The 21367-nt window shown below is 36.7% G+C and overlaps 1 protein-coding gene across 4 annotated transcripts; it reads right to left on the minus strand.

The window, feature by feature from the left end:
- Positions 1-1843: 1843 nt before the first annotated feature.
- LOC113234727 (secretory carrier-associated membrane protein 1) lies at positions 1844-20555 on the minus strand. Of its 4 annotated transcripts, none has more exons than XM_026470189.1 (9): positions 20481-20555; positions 20309-20407; positions 17992-18117; positions 12458-12466; positions 11469-11673; positions 9399-9657; positions 7819-7936; positions 6519-6673; positions 1844-4572 (listed from the first exon to the last, which is right to left on the minus strand). In XM_026470189.1, the coding sequence occupies exons 1-9, from the start codon at positions 20538-20540 to the stop codon at positions 4569-4571; spliced, it is 1035 nt and encodes a 344-aa protein (XP_026325974.1). In that variant the 5' UTR covers positions 20541-20555; the 3' UTR covers positions 1844-4568. The 4 variants fall into 4 exon arrangements, with proteins under 4 accessions (XP_026325974.1, XP_026325973.1, XP_026325972.1 ...); XM_026470188.1 differs by having other exon boundaries at positions 6512-6673; XM_026470187.1 differs by having other exon boundaries at positions 6508-6673.
- Positions 20556-21367: the final 812 nt, after the last annotated feature.

Here is a 21367-nt window from a genome sequence, read left to right on the forward strand (position 1 = left end):
AACGATGATAGCTCCTTAATCGCAGGCATAATAACCAACCCTTATGTGCAATTCCTAGTTTATTAATGCATGCTAGTCCTTTGTTTGAAAGCTGTAACGAAATTGGCTATATAACCTACAAGTCCATACCGTATTGTAATCATAAGACAAAGGGTACTCAGTAGGTGTTCAACGAGCTTGTAACATAGAATTACTTGAAATTAGATGTTGGTTCGTAGTAGTTGTCTGGTTCAAAGCTGTTTAGTCGAGTGACTAGGTAAGTATGCTTAAATATTCACTTACACTATTTTTATACATTACTAAAGAGCCGATTGGACGCCATGAATAAGTGATCAATGACATATACATTTAAAATTGTTTACTTTTATTTTGTAATATTTTTTACATTTCTATTTCAATCTGTCAAAACTGTCGTTCAGTATATTTGGACAGTCTCTATAAAGTGGAGTGATATCTCAATAACCTCCAAATTACTTAAGACACGCAAAATAGGCGCCTCGACGTCGCGTTGCGGAAACTAGCCCGTTGCACCAACTACCAAGTGCTTAAGACGATGTCCCAAAAATGTTTCATTGATTAATCATCAACCCATTCATGGACAGTAACAATGATTTACATAGGACATTTTATATTGAACCAAGAAAAGTAGTGACATTTTTGTGTGTGGTACTTTTTACTGTCCATGAACGGGTATCCTGTTATCACTTAGTATCCATCTTATAGGAAATAGTATATGTCATTGGATACTTCTTCCACTGGGGTCATTAACATAATTGGGCTCGAAATACAAATCTTGTGCATTTAATCCAATACACGGCAAGAAGGGGTCACACATAATGTAATTATTAATAATTATAAACAGTGAATTAACATGCACATGAACTTCATACTAAACACTGAACACTAAGTGTTTACAAAAATTTACATAGAAATTTTAGTTCAAAAATAGGGCTCATAGTGTTTCAAGTGGCGAAGGTGAACTTATATGTCAGTACGCGGACAAGGCTCAATTTACATTGCGGCGTAACTGTTTTAAATCCATATGTAACATATACACCAGACTGACAGAGTGAACCCCGGGTGTAAAGATTATTTGAGACTATTAGTGCAAAAATGGTGTAATTCACATTTTTTTTTTCTACAATATTACTTTAAATGCCACTAAAGTTAATCATTATATTTTTTTATATAATAAATAATAATATAATGAAATTAATTATGTATTTTAGTATCAATAAAGAAATACTGTAGAAAAAAAGTGAATTACGGCCCTTTTGCGCTGATAGCCTCAATTGCACAAAAGTTTTTGGAATGTTAGCAAAATAAATAAATAAATAACATGTTAATAATTGATCGGCCTGCTAATCATAAAACATTATTTAGAGAATAGAACAATTTATTTCATATTATCAATGTCACAATTTGAAATATGTCAAGGGATAATATGATCGTCACTTGATATAACCGATGGTCAATATAAAACAAAATATAAGAAACGTGAGCGGACATTTAGCTAATTTCCATACGAAGAGTGCAGTTATTTAAATGAAGGCATTAAGCTCATCAAATATTTTATAAAATTTCAAAGTTTGTAACCAATTTAACTTTCATTGACAAAATTTTATTAGAAGTATTTGTAAACATAATGTATTATTTTTAATAATAACTGCCCCCGTACCATGGCTACGCATGATAGTCGCGACACGCGCGATAAAATCGAAATAAGCGCGCCCTATTGGCTCTCTCAATCAGATCTAATTTAGATAGCCAATAGCGCGTTTATTTCAATTTTATCGCGCGCGTCGCGACTATCATGCTTACCATGCTACGGGGGCAGAACAAGGTAGCAAAAGACTTGTACCTATCTTTTTAATGATAAACATCAAGTATTGTTGATTAAAAGAGAATATAGAGATCTAAAATAAAGTCCTTATATTATGACATTTTGTAACTAAATGTTTACACCTACTCGACCCAAATGCACGGAACAAATGCTTTTTTTTTAACGATTCAAGAGTGATCCCCATAATAAAGTTGTAGTATTGGTGTGTATACTACCCTTATAAGGGCTTAAATTGTAGGTATCCTTTGAAGGACATGTTCAGTATATTAACCAAACGTTTGCTATGGAGACTCCTCTGATGTCGCGAAAAAAAAACAAGTCTCACGCACTTAGTAAGAAATAGCTGTTATTTTGAAATAGGTCCTTTTTGAAAGAGTTGCTTCAAAAAGGACCTATTAAAGCTTCATGTACTAAACATGCATAAGCGGATATCAGTTAATAAATTACGATCTAATTATTTAAATCTCAACCTGGTTAAAGACACCAATCAAAAAGGACGTCGTTTGACGAGTTAAATTGACTGACAAATTACTTTTTGACCCTCAATGCTCCTGTTGTGTTATAGAAATTAGATATTTGAAATGCTGCAAAATGATTTATTGTCTTTAATTATATTCTTAATAATTTATCTCAACAACGGTCTGACCAACCATTATGAATTAACATTAAGCAGTGTCGACAGTTCGATGAAGGAAAACATCGTGTTGAAACCGGCACGTCCAAAAAGGTTCACAACACAACTCTCGTAAAACATGTAAAGTCCTTAACCGCATTGGGTCAGCTTGATGATGATGATGATGAAGATACTGTCGCAGAATATTATAATCAATCAATGTGCTCGAATAAAATTACAATTTTTAATTTAGTTACAGACTCGTTAGATTGATTTTAATTGATTATCCGAAAAAAAGCCACAAAAGATGTGATTTTTTGTTTATCCAAGAAAGAAAAGGTAAACTAAGACAATGATATTAAGTAAGTTACCACCTTGTGACGTTAATAACTTATTCTCTGCAAAAATTAATAATTATAATAATAGTTATTAAAATTACGAACAATATATTACACAGCCTCATGACATTTGGCCGTAACTAATTTTTACGTCAATATTCAATCACAACATGAAATCTGGCTGTTAAAATGTTCTGGGTCTTAAAATGTTGGCGCTACGATGGACTTTTACTTTGACGTTCGTGTTATAAGTTGAAATATAGTTCTTTTAAATTATGCAACTGCTAAGAGAATTTGTCACATTTTCTCCATTCATAGAAATAGTGTAGAAACTGAAATAATAATAGAAATAACATTTCTCTTTAGGTAACATATTCCTAACGAACTTCTTCGATTTTTTTGTACTCTCTTCATAAGTATAAGATGGAGGTTTTTTCCCAAAATAAAGATATAGATTTTGAATATTCTACGTTCAATCCTCCGTTTCGTCTGATCCTTGCCGTGAATTATGATATTATTATGCTACCATGGTGTTATCAAGCGTCATATAAGTCTAACAGCCAGGTTTCACTTTACGATTAATGTAATAGGATAATGTAAGACCACTAGTTTTAATTCAACCTCGTCAACTTAACGTACCGTCCATGATACATTTTAAGTAAGTATGTATGTCATTTAAGTAATTGCAGACATTTATAATTGAAATGTAAAAATAATAATTGAACGAAATTTTTCTGAGCATAGAACTTTTATACGAGTAGTTCATTCGCGTCTAGAATGCTGTAGGAAATTCAAACGGACCAATCATATGATTTTATTAAAACGTGAACTGTAACCAATCTTCAAGGCTTTAATTACAATGATTTGAAGTTACCTACTGCATACTTAACGCAAAAGTCTATAGTTTATATTAAATGTAGGCCCAGTAGATGAAAGTTCATTCACGAATGAATTGTATGAAAGTAGACTGGTTTCATAATTATTGTCCGTAACGAATATCAATTACTTTTGTTTGAAAAAACATAATGTTGCGGGTATCGTTAGACTACAAGTCATTTCGCAACCGTTTTTGACCTTATAAAAGACCTTCTAAGCGGTAAGGTGTACAATGTCGTACACCTTAGTGCGTAATTCGTGACTATGGCATTCCGCTTCTCTTGTCTTTATGTTACCTACACAGATGAGGTATAGTAATACTATGATTCGCAACTTAAAAACCTTTTTTTTTGGGGGGGAAACAGCTTACATTATGCTTCGTATAGTAACAAAAAGGTGCGTTCGTATTTTAGTTGGTCATCTTAGTCACGTAACTAACTTCAGCAAAAAAAAGAAAAGACAAATCCTATAAATATTTACAACATAGACATTTTGTATAGGTAACCAAAATTATGATTTGCGAATTTAAATCAGTTTTCCGCTAAGGCTGCTTAGTTATAACGAGTACAATCACCAGCTGATTTATGCAACCATCTTTTTGTTACAACCTGTATATCTGAAACCAGCTTAAAGATGTTAAGTTTGTAATATAGAGAACCAGTGATCAAACTTAAAAACTTACGTACAAAGAAATACCTCAAGATTTAAAAAAAAAATTAAACATGCTCTTGAGGTAGAATACACTTAAGGAAAACTGCCAACCACAAGTAGGATGTTAGGGAAAATATACGAAATCTGAATAGATTTTATAATCAGAAAAAGCTTACAAGTATCTCGATTGACGAATTGTGTACTTCCTGATGCGTACTCATTTGCTTGCTTTTTACTCTGGACTAAATTACCTGTAACAAACAGTAAAATATGTATTTTTATGTTGTATATATATATATCTTTCTTAACGTATATAAGTATTGTTTCCGTGGCCGAATAGTTACCATGCTGATTTGCCACGCAGAAGTCCCGGGTTTGTATGGCCTATATTTAGTTTGTGATATGTGTAATTTATGATAGTCTATGTGTGTGTCCATGGCACCCACGACACAGGGTTTCCTTATAATAAACGTAAACTGGGATGATTCCCGTGACACTTCATTTGACGTTTGTCATGAGGTAAAGTCGACAGATTTTTAAAGTATTTGATTTTTTAAGCACAAGTTCTCTCTTATAGTTTTATTATTCTGACGTATTCTGAACGATATATAATAGATGTGTAAAGTGTTTTGTATTATAAATACAAATTAGAATTATAGGGATAAAACACGCAACTATAATTCAAGAGCAATTTCAATAGATATTTTTTAAAATTTCAAAAAATATTTATAATATTATTAATTTACAGGTTTCAAAAAAGTAATAACACTGACATGTTAATTCGTTGCCAATTTTATTTATTTACATATTTATTTATTAAATTATCGAAAACTTTTTATCGATTATACCTCATCTCTAGCAAATGCGAGTAATGACGTAACAGCCTTCGTAAGAAAATTAATGATATAAAATCCGGAAAAATAGTTTCATTTCCTAAAATTAATGAATTAAAAAAAAATGTTCGTACGTTTTCATTATTTTGGTGTAAAACGACCAGCCAAAAGACATGCGACCTTGCGATTGCGTGCGCGACCCATTTTTATACTTTGTTTATTTGGGTAAGACTATTTTTATTAACGGTTTTTACACTATTGCTAATTTAAATTACTCTAAAGTATTTCTTTATGTAAGTGCATGAATAGGTTTAATAGGTGCCAATGATTTCAAAATTAACCTGTATATCATTATCATTACAAGAATAAGAAATGTAATAAATCGTATTAAAATAATAAAAATGTGATGTTTACAAATAAATGAAATGAAATTGACTTTTATTATGATAATCACGCGATATCAAAATTGCGACAGATTTGTAGTGAATCGGCCATCAGTCGCTGCGAATTGTGTGTTCCGGATAAAAGTCGAGTCAATGATCGCTATTGCCCTGCTATTTTGGCACAAACTATACAAATACTACACGTTCTTTACTATGGTATGGTGCATGGCTAATGTGATCATTATTTTATACCCTCAGAGCGGTACGGCTGCAAATTTATTATTCTTTTAAAAATAAAATGCATGTTTGTGGCAGTTATAAAATAAAAGTTTATTAATTAAAAAAATATTTTAAAAGAACTGAATATTATGAATGACCAAAAATAAAAAAAAGAACTAATTTTGTGTGGTATGACAGGCTAGTTTTATATATTTTTAGGGATAAGCAAATTTTCTTTAATACGTGAAGTTTAGATTTTAAATGTATTCCACGGCAGCCGCCGCCAACCGCACACAAAAAGAATGCACGTGCGGTACGGACGCACAACTAAAAGAACAGGGCGACAAGGCTTACATGATGCTTCGCTTTCGTGACATAATATTTTCACGTGTGTCCTGTTTGCGGAACACGAAGCTTAAAAGCGGGACTGTCCCGCTCATAGCGATCAAAGTGCCCATACGGTTACGTTATGTATGGCGCTCTTTTGCGTTTTTTATTAATAACGGTAAAGAATTATCAGACCGAGTTCTTTTGATCCAAATTGAACTGTTAACCCCCGCTTCGATGATCGGTCTTCTGTAACTACTCTGTAATTGTTTCATCAATATGAAATTATGTGATTGGTCGGTTCAAATTTCTAACGGTAATCCACGTAATATTAAGGGCACGGAATTGGTCAGTTTCAATTTTGCACTGTACTTTTATCGCCAATGAAGTACCGCTCCTGTTAGGCCCTAAGAGAGTTACTCACTCGCCTAGTACCGGTTGGTGGTAGCGTTGGCAATCTGCGCGTTGACAGCGGCAGCGGCGGCGGAAGAGGCAGCCGTCTGCACGTGCTGGTTGCGCAGAATCTCCGTCGTGAACTCCGCCTGCGCCTTGGCCATGGACGCGCCTGTAGATCGGTAGATGCGATGCACCTGTGACAGAGGATTATCATGATCAACCAACGTGCGATCCAATGCTGGGTGCGGGACTATCTCAGGAGAGGGTTTTGGGCCATAGTTCACCAAAAACCAATCCGGGTTGGGACTGCAAATATCTTCAAAGAGACAATCGGACACTAATAAAAAAAATTAAAATGTAAATGTAGGCTAAAAAGTCGTTGAATACCAAATACAAAGATCCAACGACAAGCACATAGAAAAATTCGTGAGGTCCGCTGGTTTGTTCCGTGCCTTAGTTGGCATAGTGTCTGGCACGGTTTGCTAGAAGACGTCGGTTCGAATCCGGCCGCATTGAAGGAATTTTTTCGAAGTGTTCGATCTTTATATTAATTCACAAAAAATAATTGAATATTATCAATTCAATCAAAAATGTTAACTAAAAAAGTTTGTACATAATAAAAACTATTCTTCAATAAATATTTTTGTGAAATAATAATGATTTGTATTTTAAATAAATATACAAAATCTGAAAATTGTAACATATTTATTCCATTATGCAAACACCAAATACACCACGTGACATCATACATTGTATAATATTTTTAATTACAATTAAACTTAGTATTAGGAACTCGAAAACCTTAATTTTAATAAAATAATTGTTGTTGGCTGTATAATAACCATATGATTAATTTTACATACTTTTAGAAAGCAGTCCGATTCCCTATTACAGGTGTTACGAATGTAATAAACAATCACATTACCAGGTCTGAAACCAGTAAACAGAACTTCAGAAGCACTAACCAGAATAATTCGTTCAACAGGTAATCAACCAGACCTTTTTACATGGTGTCTAACAGAATGGAATGTTGCGGACAAATTTTTGCTTTTATTAATCTATATTTTTTTTTTGTAAAATTACTCCACTAGTTTCTTATAATTATTAATACAACGATCGAACACAAAGAAAAATTCATTCACCTTCACCCACACCGCAGCTGACTACTAAGCTACAGAACGAACCAGCAGAACTTACGAATTGTTCTGTTTGTTCAGATCGTTGTTTTTGTTTTTTAACGACTTTTTTGCCATAACGATATTGCTAAGCAATATTAAAAAAGAGTTCACTGTAGATAAACCTTCTTTATTCTGCGTAATAGGGTAGAAATAAAAAGTACCTTAGTAATAAGTAGTACTTCAGCGACGGCGGCAACGATGAAGCCGATTGCGATAAATAACGTGATTATGCCCGCAGCAATGTTCACGTTAAACGTCTTGATGCTCGTTATCAGTCCGCTGGAATGTTAAATAATTTCATAATATCCATAAGACTTACCAATGCGTACAATGCATGAAAGCAAAAGATATTGTACTCTCCTTCTTTCAATATTTCATTATATTAGAGTCCATTTCACATAGGATGGGTACTGTGACATTTCAAATGTTTGCATTGCATGCATACTATTTTCAACTAATCTCTCAGCCAGCTTACAAAAAGAAACTAGTAAATTTGTTATAATATACCAAAAACAAACAATATTTGTTGGAGTTTTAACCATTGACCTGGTTGGAGTTGTAATTTTAAGCAAAAATTACAGTATATTTAACCCATTAACGCCAAAAAAAAAAATTAGCGTTAAAAAAGTAAAATTTTTTTATGAATCTTTAGAAAATAGCCTATTTATGAGAAAATTATGAAGAAAAAAAAGATTTTATTATATTTTATATGAAAAAGAAATGCCGTCCTCAAATGGGGACAATGGGCTCAAGCAGTGTCAAAAAATTTGTAACAATATTTGTCGGTGCACAAAGACTTGATGCACTTTTTATATTGCCAACGCGCTTATTTGTGGCTCAACAGCTATTTGCACATCGTAACTGTTGAGCCAACTTCTGAGCGTAGTGATCAACACCAATGTACTGTAGATTTAGCACCAAAGAAGCTGCTGGATGTAAACTTTGAGTATTTGTGTCTCGAATAGTGACGTGATGTAACCGTTAAACTGCTGTAGCTGTTCTAGCTTCGTATCATTGGTCAGGAGGTGTAAACGCCGTGTATTAGGTAGTGCTAGGTCCAGCTTGTAGCGGAACAAAACAAACCACCAGTTTTTGCTTCGAATGACAGTGCGATACAAAAAGATTGGTCAGCTTGATTTATCCTGCTGGTACGTTTGAAATCACGCGGGATACCCACGTCAACTTTCTGTTTATTCACAGCGCTTCATCTTTTTATTTTCACCGGGGAAAGGACATTATTATAATCAGAAGTCATCGTGCAAATACTATTGTCAAGCCACAGAACGAACAGAATTTGGTTGATTGGGTAAAATCGATAGTCAAAATTGTCACGCTTGGTTTTCATACAAATTGCTGTACTTGCGGCCTCTATCTAGATATAATGTCTGTGGTACCCATGCTAAGTGAAATGAGCTCATGTATGAGAAATGCAATCATGTATGAGAAATGTAAAAGAAGAAGAAAAAAAAACGATTGTTTTTCTAATTTTGCAATTAAGCATTCGAAATATTCAATGATTAAATCATTAAATGTTTATATCTGATCGTGTTTTACACCTAGTAATCACTAAATATTTTTTCAATGGTATCAATCAAACACGTACAACAAATCCACCTATTTCTGTAATGACTACACAAGTTACATTTGTACCCTGAATCGAATTTTGACATCTAGTTTCATGTTATTAAGGTAAGAAAATTGCCACTATTTTATAGAGAACAAAATTTTCAAATGCACTTACCAGAATCCTCCACCGGGGATACCTATCGCCTGAACGATTGTGATAATGATTTGGAAAAGGAATATAAAGAAGAACACCATAAAGTTGAAACTGGAGTCACTCCGGAACGCCTTATAGATCGGTCGGTACCAACAGACGAAACTGAACGGAGTTAACAGGAGGAAGTAGAGAATGGACAGACCAAACGTACTGTAATGATTGTCTACGATCAAGAGGGTCAATCCACCAATCATGTTAACCGCCAAGAGGAGAGCGTGGACTGTAACAAAATATCTTAATACAGTGCTGTATAACCTTTATATTTCCTATTTCTGTAAATAGGTTTTATTAAATAAATATGACAATTCAATGAAAATAGCTATTAAATAAAACAATGAGAAGCTACCGAGTTTTTAAAATTTAATTTCAAATTCTAATTAAATTTCAACTCAGATATGTTCACCAAGGTAACTTATCACAAACACAAATTTCTTTTTCCCGATTCTCATTATTCCGAACACGATTCGATTTTTTTTAAATTTGTGTGTGAATGTTTTGGTGCAAATTAATTTGTAACAGAAATATCTATCTTACAACAGAAGTACAGTTTGTCCAAAAAACTATTATTAGAATAATCGTTACATATGTATATCGCTGTTTTTTTAATCGACTTCAAAAAAGGAGAGACTTTTTTATGTATATGTTACGCGATTACCTTGTGAACAAGTTTCGATGATTCTTTTTTTGTTGGAAAAAGGGTATTGGTCCCATTTAAATTTGAAGAAAATATTTCACTTCTGAGGGTGGCAAACTAAGAGATGAACCCGGTTTCGTACACTTTCCAGTAACCGATTTCAATAAAACTGATGTAATTCCATGAACATTTGAGGTCGGTTTTTTTAAATAAAAAAGTTACAATTATCAAGAATAGTAGTCCATCCAAATTGGATGCTTTTTTAACTTTTTACTAAGATTTAATGAGGAAATTTTATTTTAAATGGGATTTGGTATGAATAATCACATGACGACATTAGGGTGGTTTAAGATTCGTCAACTTCGCGCGACTGACACGTTTCGGCAAAATTTTGTTTGGTCAATTCGTGTTTATCCGATTGTCTATTTTCCTAATAGTTTAGATAGCGGGAAATTCGTTTGGACAATATTATTATTCTTAGATAAAATTGTACCTATCTCAAACAAACGAACACAATAATTTTGAGCATTAACTCTTCATGACTCCTAGTTACTTAATTTATACATTTTGAATAAAACATTTCCTTATTTTTTAACCACATTTTAATTTTAGGTTACATATTATGCTAGCGGATAATACATGGCAAATAAATCCTAAAGTACAATCCCAGGGCAGCGTCAAATCTGGTCCCCTTTAGTGGGTTAGGTTAAAAAAATAGGTTAGGATATGAAAAACCAGACGTGGCTTGTTTGCCTTTACGAACATGTTGTAAATGATTATAGGATTTTTTAAATAACAACTTTAACTTCAATTATAATTAAGTAAAACTCATGTAAAGTATGTATTATAATTGTATTAAAAATCCACCTTTTACTAAGAATTAAGTGCATTTTCATTTAATTACATTAACCAAAACACTAAGATAATTGTCTTATTGTGTCAATCGAATTAAATACGAGGTAAAATAAAACAAAAAATTCAATTCGGTACATTAAATGTTGAATAAATGAGAATCGAGAAACAAATAATTTGTCAATAGGTCAAAATAGTGAAATATTATGTGGTGTAATGAAAAAAATCGTTACGTATTTTCGGACAAATGAAACAAAATCTGTTCAAAAGCTGAAAGGTTTTCGAAAAAACAAAATTTTGTAAAACATGTTTCTACTTTGTAACATTTAACCGTTCATCAAAGTAGAATTGTAAAAACATTTTTGTGATGTTTTAATCTTAACTCGAATTATATTAAATGTGTGTATAAGGTAACTTCGTTGAATTGAATTAGAACTACTGCCTACTTAATGCTCAGGCCACACAGAGGCGGCCGCGGAAGCGTTCGGGACGTGGGAATTTTTGTAATGTACGAGGTCATATGAGCATAAGAGAGATTTACTTACACATCCACAAATGATAAAGGTAGCGAACGATCCTCTGGAATTCCAAAGGGATGTCGACGTTAATGTCCTGGTAGAAGCAGGGCTGGATGGGGCAGATGGCGGGTAGCGGTGGCCAGTTGTTGCGACGACCGGCGGAGCCCGCGCGGAGCTCGGCTTCGCGTCGCGCTAGTTCCTCCGCTTTACGTTCTAACTCCTCTTGTCGCCTCTGAATTTTCAATTCCAAGTTGTTTATTTACTCGCAAAGCTATGACAGGTTATTGTAGCTTGACTGTCTGACTCTAGACATAGTCAGCAGAGTGCAAGACTAATCAGGATCCCCGCAGAACACGGAAAGGTAATTGGTATCGACCAAGGTTACCCCTAACACAGTATAGCCGTGGTATCCACAGACTTAATCTGCGCTGTAAATAATTTTAATTGCGCTTTTATTTTTTTTTTAATCTGGGGTTCGCGTCAATTGTGCTCCTCTGTGGTGGGTCTCTACAAGGTTTTAAACGGTGGTACTAACCACCACACAACATAACCACTCCATAGGTTCTAAAAGGGCCGTGGTCATAGCAGTGAAGCTATAGTAATACATAAAAAGAATAGAAAAAGTGACACAAAGAGAGTACATACATAGATTTATTCGATAACAGTAGGTTTTTAACTATAATGTATTATGATACGAAAGTTCAATACTAAGATATTGACAATTTTACAAAATATAACATTAATTAAACTTTGGAAACAAAGTTCTACATTTGGCAATATACAGAGGGTCCAATTTTAACTTGGTAGCATTTAAAAACCCGTATGATACATGATCATTATTTCTTGAAATGAATTAGTATGACGTGAATGCTCAAAAACAAAAGTAACTACAATACATTTGATAAAATAAATCTATCAAGACTTATTTAAATGATATCTATATTTCTAGATTATACATACATAAGTAAAGATAAACTGTTATCAACGAAATGGCTTCTCAAATAAACATGTATTACCTTTAGCTCCTTTTGTGCAATCAGGAAAAAGCAAAAGAGTGTGTTAGTGACATGCATTTTAACAAGCACTTCAATGTTATAATAATAATAGATCTAATAATAGATGTCTTAACTGAAAATATTTTATGAAAAATAATAATAAATGAAATTAAATATAACAAAAGAATGGATTAAAAAATTCGTATTTATGCAACTATTATAATATATATAGTATTTTTTTAACATTTTTTGTTTTATTTTTTAACTCTTAAGAACTCCCTGACTGGTTACTGACCAGAACAGTTGCACTGCTTTACCAGTGTATTTAATATGGAAACCCAGATGCAAGTGTACCATCATATACTACAAAGTGCAAATAGTAAATGAGACTATTATTTGTACAACTGCACTAAGTAGGTGAACTGTTATAGAGATATACTCTAGGGATGAGATAGGTTTTTAGGAACACATAATAAACTCAATTGAAAGCATGTTTCTATCAAAAAAACAGGTATTTAGCGCTTGTGTGAACTGGGCTTCTTATAAGTTCTTTTCTAGTATTGTAGGTATGCTGCATTAGATATTTTTTTTTCTAAATTTGTCAAAAATTACTACACTATATCATTATTTCAGTAAAAAAAAAAACACTATATAAAACTGTAGAATGTGCTTTGTATCAATATATCAGAATGTTTTCCTTGTGAAGCATATGTAGCATACGTAAAAGGATCAAGGTTTAGTGACACCCTTTATTAACGACTGTCACGCACACTAAGAGGAATGTCAACACGCAGCGGTATGAACGCTCACACTACACATAGAAATGCATTTGTATGTCGAATGAGCGGTACATGGAAAAACTTAGTTAAGTTTATGTTATACTGGAATGTTTGGGGTGTGTTAGTTGTTCCACCTCCACGCGTGCGAAGTTCTTGAGCATTCTGTGATAACATGTTGTCATAGAATGCCCAAGGATGTAGCCGGTACATGCTGGGGCCAACACTGACAACTCTCGGCTTCAGTCTGAGTCTTACCAGTGAGAGCGCGAAACGATCAACACGGCCCAGCCATGCGTCTCTGGGGGTGGACCATGGCAAGTGGTGGGCGCTCCTAATTTACACCCTCCTGCGTTCATGCCTACGCAGTTGAGCTCCGTACGCAGGGATCAAGGAATCCTGGGGGCTGAGCCCGAGCGGGGTGGGGCCCCGGCAAGCAATACGTCAACTTCGGCCCTAATTTCCTGCTAAACGGTAGCCCTGTGACTAGTCAACACTGGGAAACGGCAATGTGTCCCGTCAGAGGGCCACCGGCGAGGTGTGGGGGGGATGGACTCGGCCATGCTGACGGGCTGAGTATGTGCGAAGTACCTGGCGGACTTTGATCAAGTCAGCCAGCCGCACATTTTGAGCCCCCGATGTCGCGCAATGAGCTCCTAACTTCTGCACCTATACTCTCCTGATAATCCTGGTGTCCCTACTGGGACTCCCCAAAGGTGCGGGCTCCGTGGTGGGTCGGAAATCAGGAGAGTAAACACTGAACTCTCTAACTAAAAGTAAAATCTATAAATCACCCAAAACCGGTGGTACTGGAGGGGAAACCCAAAAGTGCCCCAACAGTACATATACACATACAACAGCGCCCTACGGTGAGTGGTAGGCCAAAGGGGAAACCCCAAGGTCAACCAAGCACCGATGCTAGTGCTAGTTCAGTATTAGCGGTAGTGGCCCAAACCTTTGGTTCTGAGGCTCCAGCGAACACACCGGGTTCTGCATCGCAGAATCCCACGAACACAGCTCTTGAAGCAGGGTAGACCCTGGTGAGTCGCAAACCCAGACTCAAAGCCGCAGCACCCAACCGCAAGGAAGGGGTAAGCGGCCACGGTGAGCCACCACCTCCAGCCCCCAGTGGGAGCAAGAGACGCTCGCAAGAACAAGAGGGGTTGTCTCAGGCAAAGCGCCGTGAAAACCCCAACAACGGACGGACGGAGGGAGAGGCGAGGCCCCCAGTTGATGACGAGAGTGGCCCGAGGACTGCACCAGTGCGGTCTACTGGGTCCGCCGCACATCCCTCTGGAAGGGCCCCCCCCCCCTCCCTCCTGGAAACAAACCGGTAAACGCGCCGAGGCCCTCTACCAATGCCAAACGCGCTCGACTCGACGAGAGCATGTCTCCGAGAGGCGAGCATAAACGGCAAAGGGTTGGAGGCTCGCCCAACAACGCACGTACGCCGAGGCCACCACGCCAGAACTGATGGCGGTGATCACCTCGGCAAAAACATACGGATCCCCGATACCAACAAGGTTCAGGAGGCCTCGCCCAGGGAGCGGAGGAGTGCGGCGAGGAGGACGTCGGCCCACAATTCAGGGGTAAACCTGTCTTTAGCGACGGGTCCGTGAAATTGTGGTGCCACGACACAGCCACATTCCAGTGGCTAGAAGTCGTCATATCCGGGGAGCCCCTCCAATTGAAAAATGGGGTGGAGGCTCCCCGGCTGGCGGTCTGCGGACTGCTGATTCCTGGTCACTGGGAGGATGCACGCCGAATCGACCGCATGCTCAAGCTGCAAAACCCATGAGCGGAGGTTCACCGCTGGTTTGTCCACAAGCTGCAACAGCAAAGTGGACATACCTTCGTGGTGGTGAGCATCCCCGAAGAACCGGTCCCGGCTGTCCTGGGGCATGACCGGCGCTCACTTTTCAGTTAGGCACGGTCTACCTCAGGTTCAGATCCAAAAGGGGCCTGTACACGGACACGCCGCCTGAGAAGGCGGGTATCAATAACACACCGATGGATGTCTCCCCAGAGCCCTCTACCTACTCTGGCATCCCCGGAGAAGGGAAGGAGCCCTCCCTAGGAGGCTACTGCGGGAACATCACGTCTTGTGCACAAGCGAACAGAATAAGTAAATCCTAGGCGTTTCAAATTCAACTGAGCTAGGTTCAATACGCAAAATAGACAACACATACACAACTTCCTCTGCGGGCACGGAGAGAACCCTACTGGAAGCACATTTCCCCGGATGTAGATGTAGATGGATCGTCCAAGACGAAAGGTGCAAAGAAATGAACTACAACACATCGATCCATAGCTGGCGATACGCTGAACAAGTAGTAACATACGAAAAGGCAAAATGGGCAGTAAACACCTTTGAACCGTACAAAGCTCCGGGCCAAGATGGAGTATTCCTCGCACTCCTACAATGGGGCGGGGACACACTGGTCCAGCACCAGGTCAACATCTTTCGGGCCTGTCTAGCATTCAGCTATATGCCCTACAGCTGGCGAGAAGTAAAAGTCATATTTATACCGAAACCAGGTAAAAACGACTACACTGACGCGAAGTCCTTCAGACCAATCAGCCTCACATCGTTCTTTTTGCGCTTAAGAACAAACCACTACCCGGAAACCAACATGCATACAGTCAAGGCAAATCCACTGAATCGGCCCTACATACCGTTGTGGGCAAGATAGAAGTGGCCCTCAAAGACAAAGCAATCTGCCTAGGCACCTTTATCGATATTGAAGGAGCCTTCGATAAAACCAACTTCTCCAGCATACAATCAGCACTGAAAAGACACGAAGTGGATGAAGTGCTCATCAGCTGGATTAGCAACATGCTAAAACTAAGAACAATAAAAACAACAGCAAATGAGACCCCATGGGCTATAGTAGCGAAGGGGTACCCCTCAAGGAGGGGTACTGTCGCCTCTGCTGTGGAACATTGTCGTAAATGACCTCATCATTAAACTGAACAAAGAACATTTCTATACAACAGGACATGCTGATGACAGCTATACTGGTAATAGGAAATTATGCCAATATACTCTGCGACATTACAAAAGCTGCACTCCGGATTGTGGAAAGATGGTGCAGGGCATACGAACTATCGGTAAACCCAACAAAGACGGAACTAGTAATGTTTACAAACAAAAGACTACCGGTTAACTACCTACTACCCAAACTCTTCAGTACAGAACTACAGATATCAACCGAAGTCAAGTACTTGGGAGTAATACTGGACAACAAGTTGAATTGGAACAAGCATCTGGACAACAAAATTAAAAAACCTACTATCACCTACCATAGAATGGTAGGTAAACATTGGGGACTTTCACCCAAGATAACACTATGGCTCTACACAGCGGTGATAATAACCAAGATCAGTTACGGAGCGATAGTAAGGTGGCCACGAACCAAACTGACGATCGCAACCGACAAGCTGGATAAATTCCAAAGACTCGCTTGCATGGCGACGACCGGTTGCATGAGGACAACTCCAACTGCGGCCCTCAAAGCGATGCTGGACCTGCGACCCCTCCCACTGTTCATCAGACAGGAAGCGGCGTCAACAGCAGTGCGTCTAAACAGAACCGGCCTTTGGAAGCACATGAGGACCCCACATACAGAAATCCTTTATAAGGCTGGAGGCGGCTGTGGATAGAATGCCAAAACAATACATTTTTGACAAAAAATACAAGATACAATTGTTTGAAGATCCCAATGAAGGACTGAACCCCAGAGTGGTCCGCGTCTTCACTGACGGATCTAAAATAAATTCAGGAACAGGTACTGGGGTATTCTCAGAAGACCTCAATATCAGGAAATCAACACCGCTTGGTGACCACAACACAGTATTCCAGGCTGAATGCTTGGGCATCAAGTTGGCGGCAGAAGCAATCATAGCGAAAAGAGTAAAGAATCACTCCATTCGAATACTCTCCAACAGTATGTCAGTACTTCAAGCACTGAACAGCTATGACATAAACTCAGGGCTCATTTATGAATGCCATCAAGCACTCATGGAAGTATGTATACAAAACCACGTAACTCTACAGTGGATTTAAAGGACACAGCGGCACACGTGGCAGTGACGCAGCAGATGAACTAGCTAGAAAAGGGTCGGAGACGGACGCTGTAGGATCAGAATCCATAGTGTCCCTCCCCTACCAATGGTCCAGAATAACTATACACAAAGGTACAAAATCTTCACATAATAATACATGGACCACCCTTACGGTTTGTAGACAGGCGAGGGAAGCCCTCCCAACGCTCAATGCCAGTCTATCACGAATATTGATGAAACTCAAAAGGCAAGAGCTTCGCACTCTAACTGCCGCCCTAACATGGTCATGGTCCATACAATAAACACTTTTTCAATTTAGGTATCACAGACAGCCCTCTATGCAGAGCGTGTATGGAGGGGGAGGAAACGGCTGCGCACATCCTACTACAGTGCTTCGGCGTGGGCAACCACAGGGCCAAGAACCTTGGAGCGCCAAGGTCGCTCCCCGAAATCTTCAGCAAATCAACGAGGCTGCTGAGATTCCTGGAGGAGCTTGGGTGGCACGAGTAGGACCCTGCACCAACAACACGCAAAAAATAAAAAAATAGGCGCCTTGATGTCGAGTTGCGGACACCAGCCCGTTACACCAAGTACCAAGTATACTGGAATGTGTTGTTTATCAGTGCTTTAAATGTAATAAATAAATAAAAAAAAGAAGGTTGGGTCATTGACTGACAATATCTTTATTTTACTCTTGCCTTAAAAAAATCTTACCTGAAAATCTGCAGTGGTGAAGTTCTGTGGAGGAGCCTGTGATTGTTGGGGTTGTGAAGGTAGTTGTCCAGCAGCTGGTGGTGACACTGCTTGCATGATTGCAGGCTGAGAGGGTTGCTGTGGGGCCTGAGACATATCCACAAGTTAATGAGAGAGTTTGATAAACTTCAAAGTATCTACATTCTCTCACATCTGGGGGTCTACTCTCGATCTCCGTCCGACATCCGTCCGAAACAATTACTGTGAAATAAGTAATATTCGACAAAATTAAAAGACAAGTATCAAGTATGAAACTTCATTCGTATCACGGGTCTTTTCATTTGATCAAGTATTGTTTATTTGGCAATAATTGTTTCGGACGGATGTCAGACGGATATCGAGAGTAGACCCCCAGAATCGACAGAAAGCATTTATGAATCCAGAAATGGTGGCACTATATAGTTTATATATTTGACATCAATCTTTTTATAATAAGTAAATGTAAGAAATTAAATTTAGAATTCTACAGTTTCACATTTGAACTTTACAGAATAGAATGTTACCTTCAGTTTTGATATCAATTGTAATTATTCATCCAAATTCAAAGTAACACAATAATTTAATTGGCTGTGAATGTGAGCAGTGAAAAGTTGATAAAAGCTAACAATTTTCTCCTTTCTATACATATCTGGCTACTAGTCTGTAGTACAATGCTAGTTTAAAGATATGCCTTCAGTTTCAACCTTTATAACAATTACTCTTTAAAAAACATGTTAAACACCACCACACATTTAATATTCGTAGAGAGTTTAGTTGACCTACTTTAAGAGGAAAAGTAAGTGTTTGTAATAAACGTTTAACATAAAATTTTGAATATTTCAAGTTTTATTTTTAAAAAGTTATTGATATGTCATTTTAGTCATTCAAGAACATACTTTCAGTATCAGTGTAAAGGTTTTTATATCTCTTATATTTTCGGTATAATCAGGTGATTATTCCGAAAACACACACACTGGGCACACTTAACGATTATACCTTGTATGTTTCAAATTCAAATTAAATCTTTCAATTCTTTATTTCATAGGTAAGTATTATTACACTTGAAATCATCACAATGGTTAAACTCTACAGCTCATTCGTAAGGCAGATTCCCCTGAGAAAAATGAGCAAGAAACTCTAGGGGTTGCTCTTTGTAAATAACATTTACAATTTATTTAAAACATCAGTGATCGAGACTACCTCAACGAGCTAAACAGATTTTTGTCATCCAAGTACGCAGAAGTTGTATAATAACCTTTAGTATAACGTTTTTGTTTCACTATAGTTTTAAGCCATGGAGAAAGGCAAATTTTGTATATCAACCGGAATCTTGTTATAGAAGCGTATACATTGCCCCTTAAATGATTTTTTGACTTTGTGAAGACGACTATCAAGAAAAGCTAGTTTATTTTTATTCCTCGTATTAATGTTATGTCTGTCACTATTTTTCATAAAGAAATTACTATTCTTTTTAACATAAATTACATAGCATAGCATTGTTCACATCATCATAGGAACATTGGTGCCTTTTAACTTTAAATAATAAAGAAGTATCATCAGCAAACAATACTATCTCATGTTTTATACCCTCCATAAGGCTAGATAAGTCATTAATATAAACTAAAAACAAAAATGGGCCTAGAATTGAACCTTGAGGGACACCCATGCTAATTGCAGACCCTGATGATCTCGTACCGTTAACATCGACCCTCTGTACCCTACCACGCAAAAACATTTGATGAATATTATTATTATCTGAAGTATATGTATGTAGAAAAAGAAGTACATAAGCAGTGAATCACCAAAGATACATAATCTAAATCATTAATAGATGTATCATTAATTTTGTTATCTATTTACAATCATTTCGTTGATGAAATATATACAACATCAGAATAGCATGTTTTTTGTCAATGTGTGGAAAAGTTTACCACAAATTATGGTATTTACCTATAGGTAAATACCATAAATATATATATATATGTGATATATATATATATATATATATATATATATATAAGATATATATATCTGCGTGAAATGGCAAACATGAGGTCTGAATCCCTTCATATTGCAGTAACATTCCATTGATTCTCTGCATATTTACAAGATAAAAACAGAGCATTTGCAGTCTCTTTTTAAAACAAAGAGCAAATAATTAATTAAATATACTCTGTAAGCCACATTAATCGATCATTAGCAATGATACGAACTGCAGCACAACTTATATATCTCCAGATACCGCTATTTGTATGAACTAAAACAGAAACGTTTTCAAAATGACTAATACAATATTTACCGTTTGATTAACATTTTGCTGCCCGTCGAACGGATTGTAGTCATCTAAGCGACTCGTTGCACTGTTTGTACTCTTGGCCACTTGCTGAACTGAAGGATCCTAGAATGTTCATGATAAATAATGCAACAAATACGAGAAAAACAAATTTCCCATCACCAAAGGGGCTACTTACAGCAAAAGGGTTGTCTATGGTTGGGTCACTAAATGGATTATCATCATCGAAATTCGACATTGTTCCTGGATTATTACGCCACATTACAGTTTGATAACTTTTCACAAAACCAAGAAAATGTATTTAAACACTTAAATTATATTTTTAGAACAAAAAGATGCAATAAACCTATATAATGACAGTTTGCTGATGATGACGACAAATGACAGCTGTTATCTGTGCTGCCATATGAATTTAAATTTAAATTTCCCATGGTGGGATTGAGATTTTATATAAGAACAAAATTGATATTTCTAAAAAGTTTGCAAATAAATCTCGGTATTAATGAAAACGATTAAAAATGAAAAAAAAGTTTTCGACATACAGAGAAGGTACGCATGCTTAGTATTATTAGCAAATTCAAAATCTTATGGATTAAGGATTTTGTAATGATTAATGGTTATATAATATTAATAATAATAAGGTTCTTGCAGATAAAAGGGGACGAAGTAAGCTTTTGCTATGCACCACCACCACCACCACCACCACCGTCCATATAGACATGCTGCATTTGCTTGATTTCGGTCCGCAAGTGTGGTTCAAATCAGCTACAAAAAAAAGCTGAGAAAAATAAAGAATAATAATAACAATAATAAATAAAAGTTTAAAATAAATACGAAAACAATAATAATAATAGTAATAAATAAATTACGTCAATAAGTGTTGATATGAACGATTCTATAAGTATTTCATCTGTTCAGTTTGATTTTGTTATTTATTTGTTCACTATACGCCATTCATGATTTTCTTTTGCCTTTTATTCATCACTACAATAAAATACATGTGACCAAAAATGCTTAGCCAGAGTTATTGTATAATACACTCATTTTATTCACTATTGGGATCAT

The sequence above is a fragment of the Hyposmocoma kahamanoa genome, unplaced genomic scaffold (assembly GCF_003589595.1).
Source record: "Hyposmocoma kahamanoa isolate Upper Pololo Valley unplaced genomic scaffold, ASM358959v1 86, whole genome shotgun sequence".
In the NCBI taxonomy this organism is placed as follows: Eukaryota; Metazoa; Arthropoda; class Insecta; order Lepidoptera; family Cosmopterigidae; genus Hyposmocoma; species Hyposmocoma kahamanoa.

Coding starts and splice junctions, on each gene's coding strand:
- LOC113234727 (XM_026470188.1), bottom strand. CDS start 20,540: ATGTCGAATTTCGATGATGATAATCCATTTAGTGACCCAACCATAGAC. Junction 9,658..11,468: donor CCTTTATCATTTGTGGATGT/GTAAGTAAATCT, acceptor ATTTTGTTACAG/TCCACGCTCTCCTCTTGGCG. Junction 7,937..9,398: donor ATCCCCGGTGGAGGATTCTG/GTAAGTGCATTT, acceptor TTAACATTCCAG/CGGACTGATAACGAGCATCA.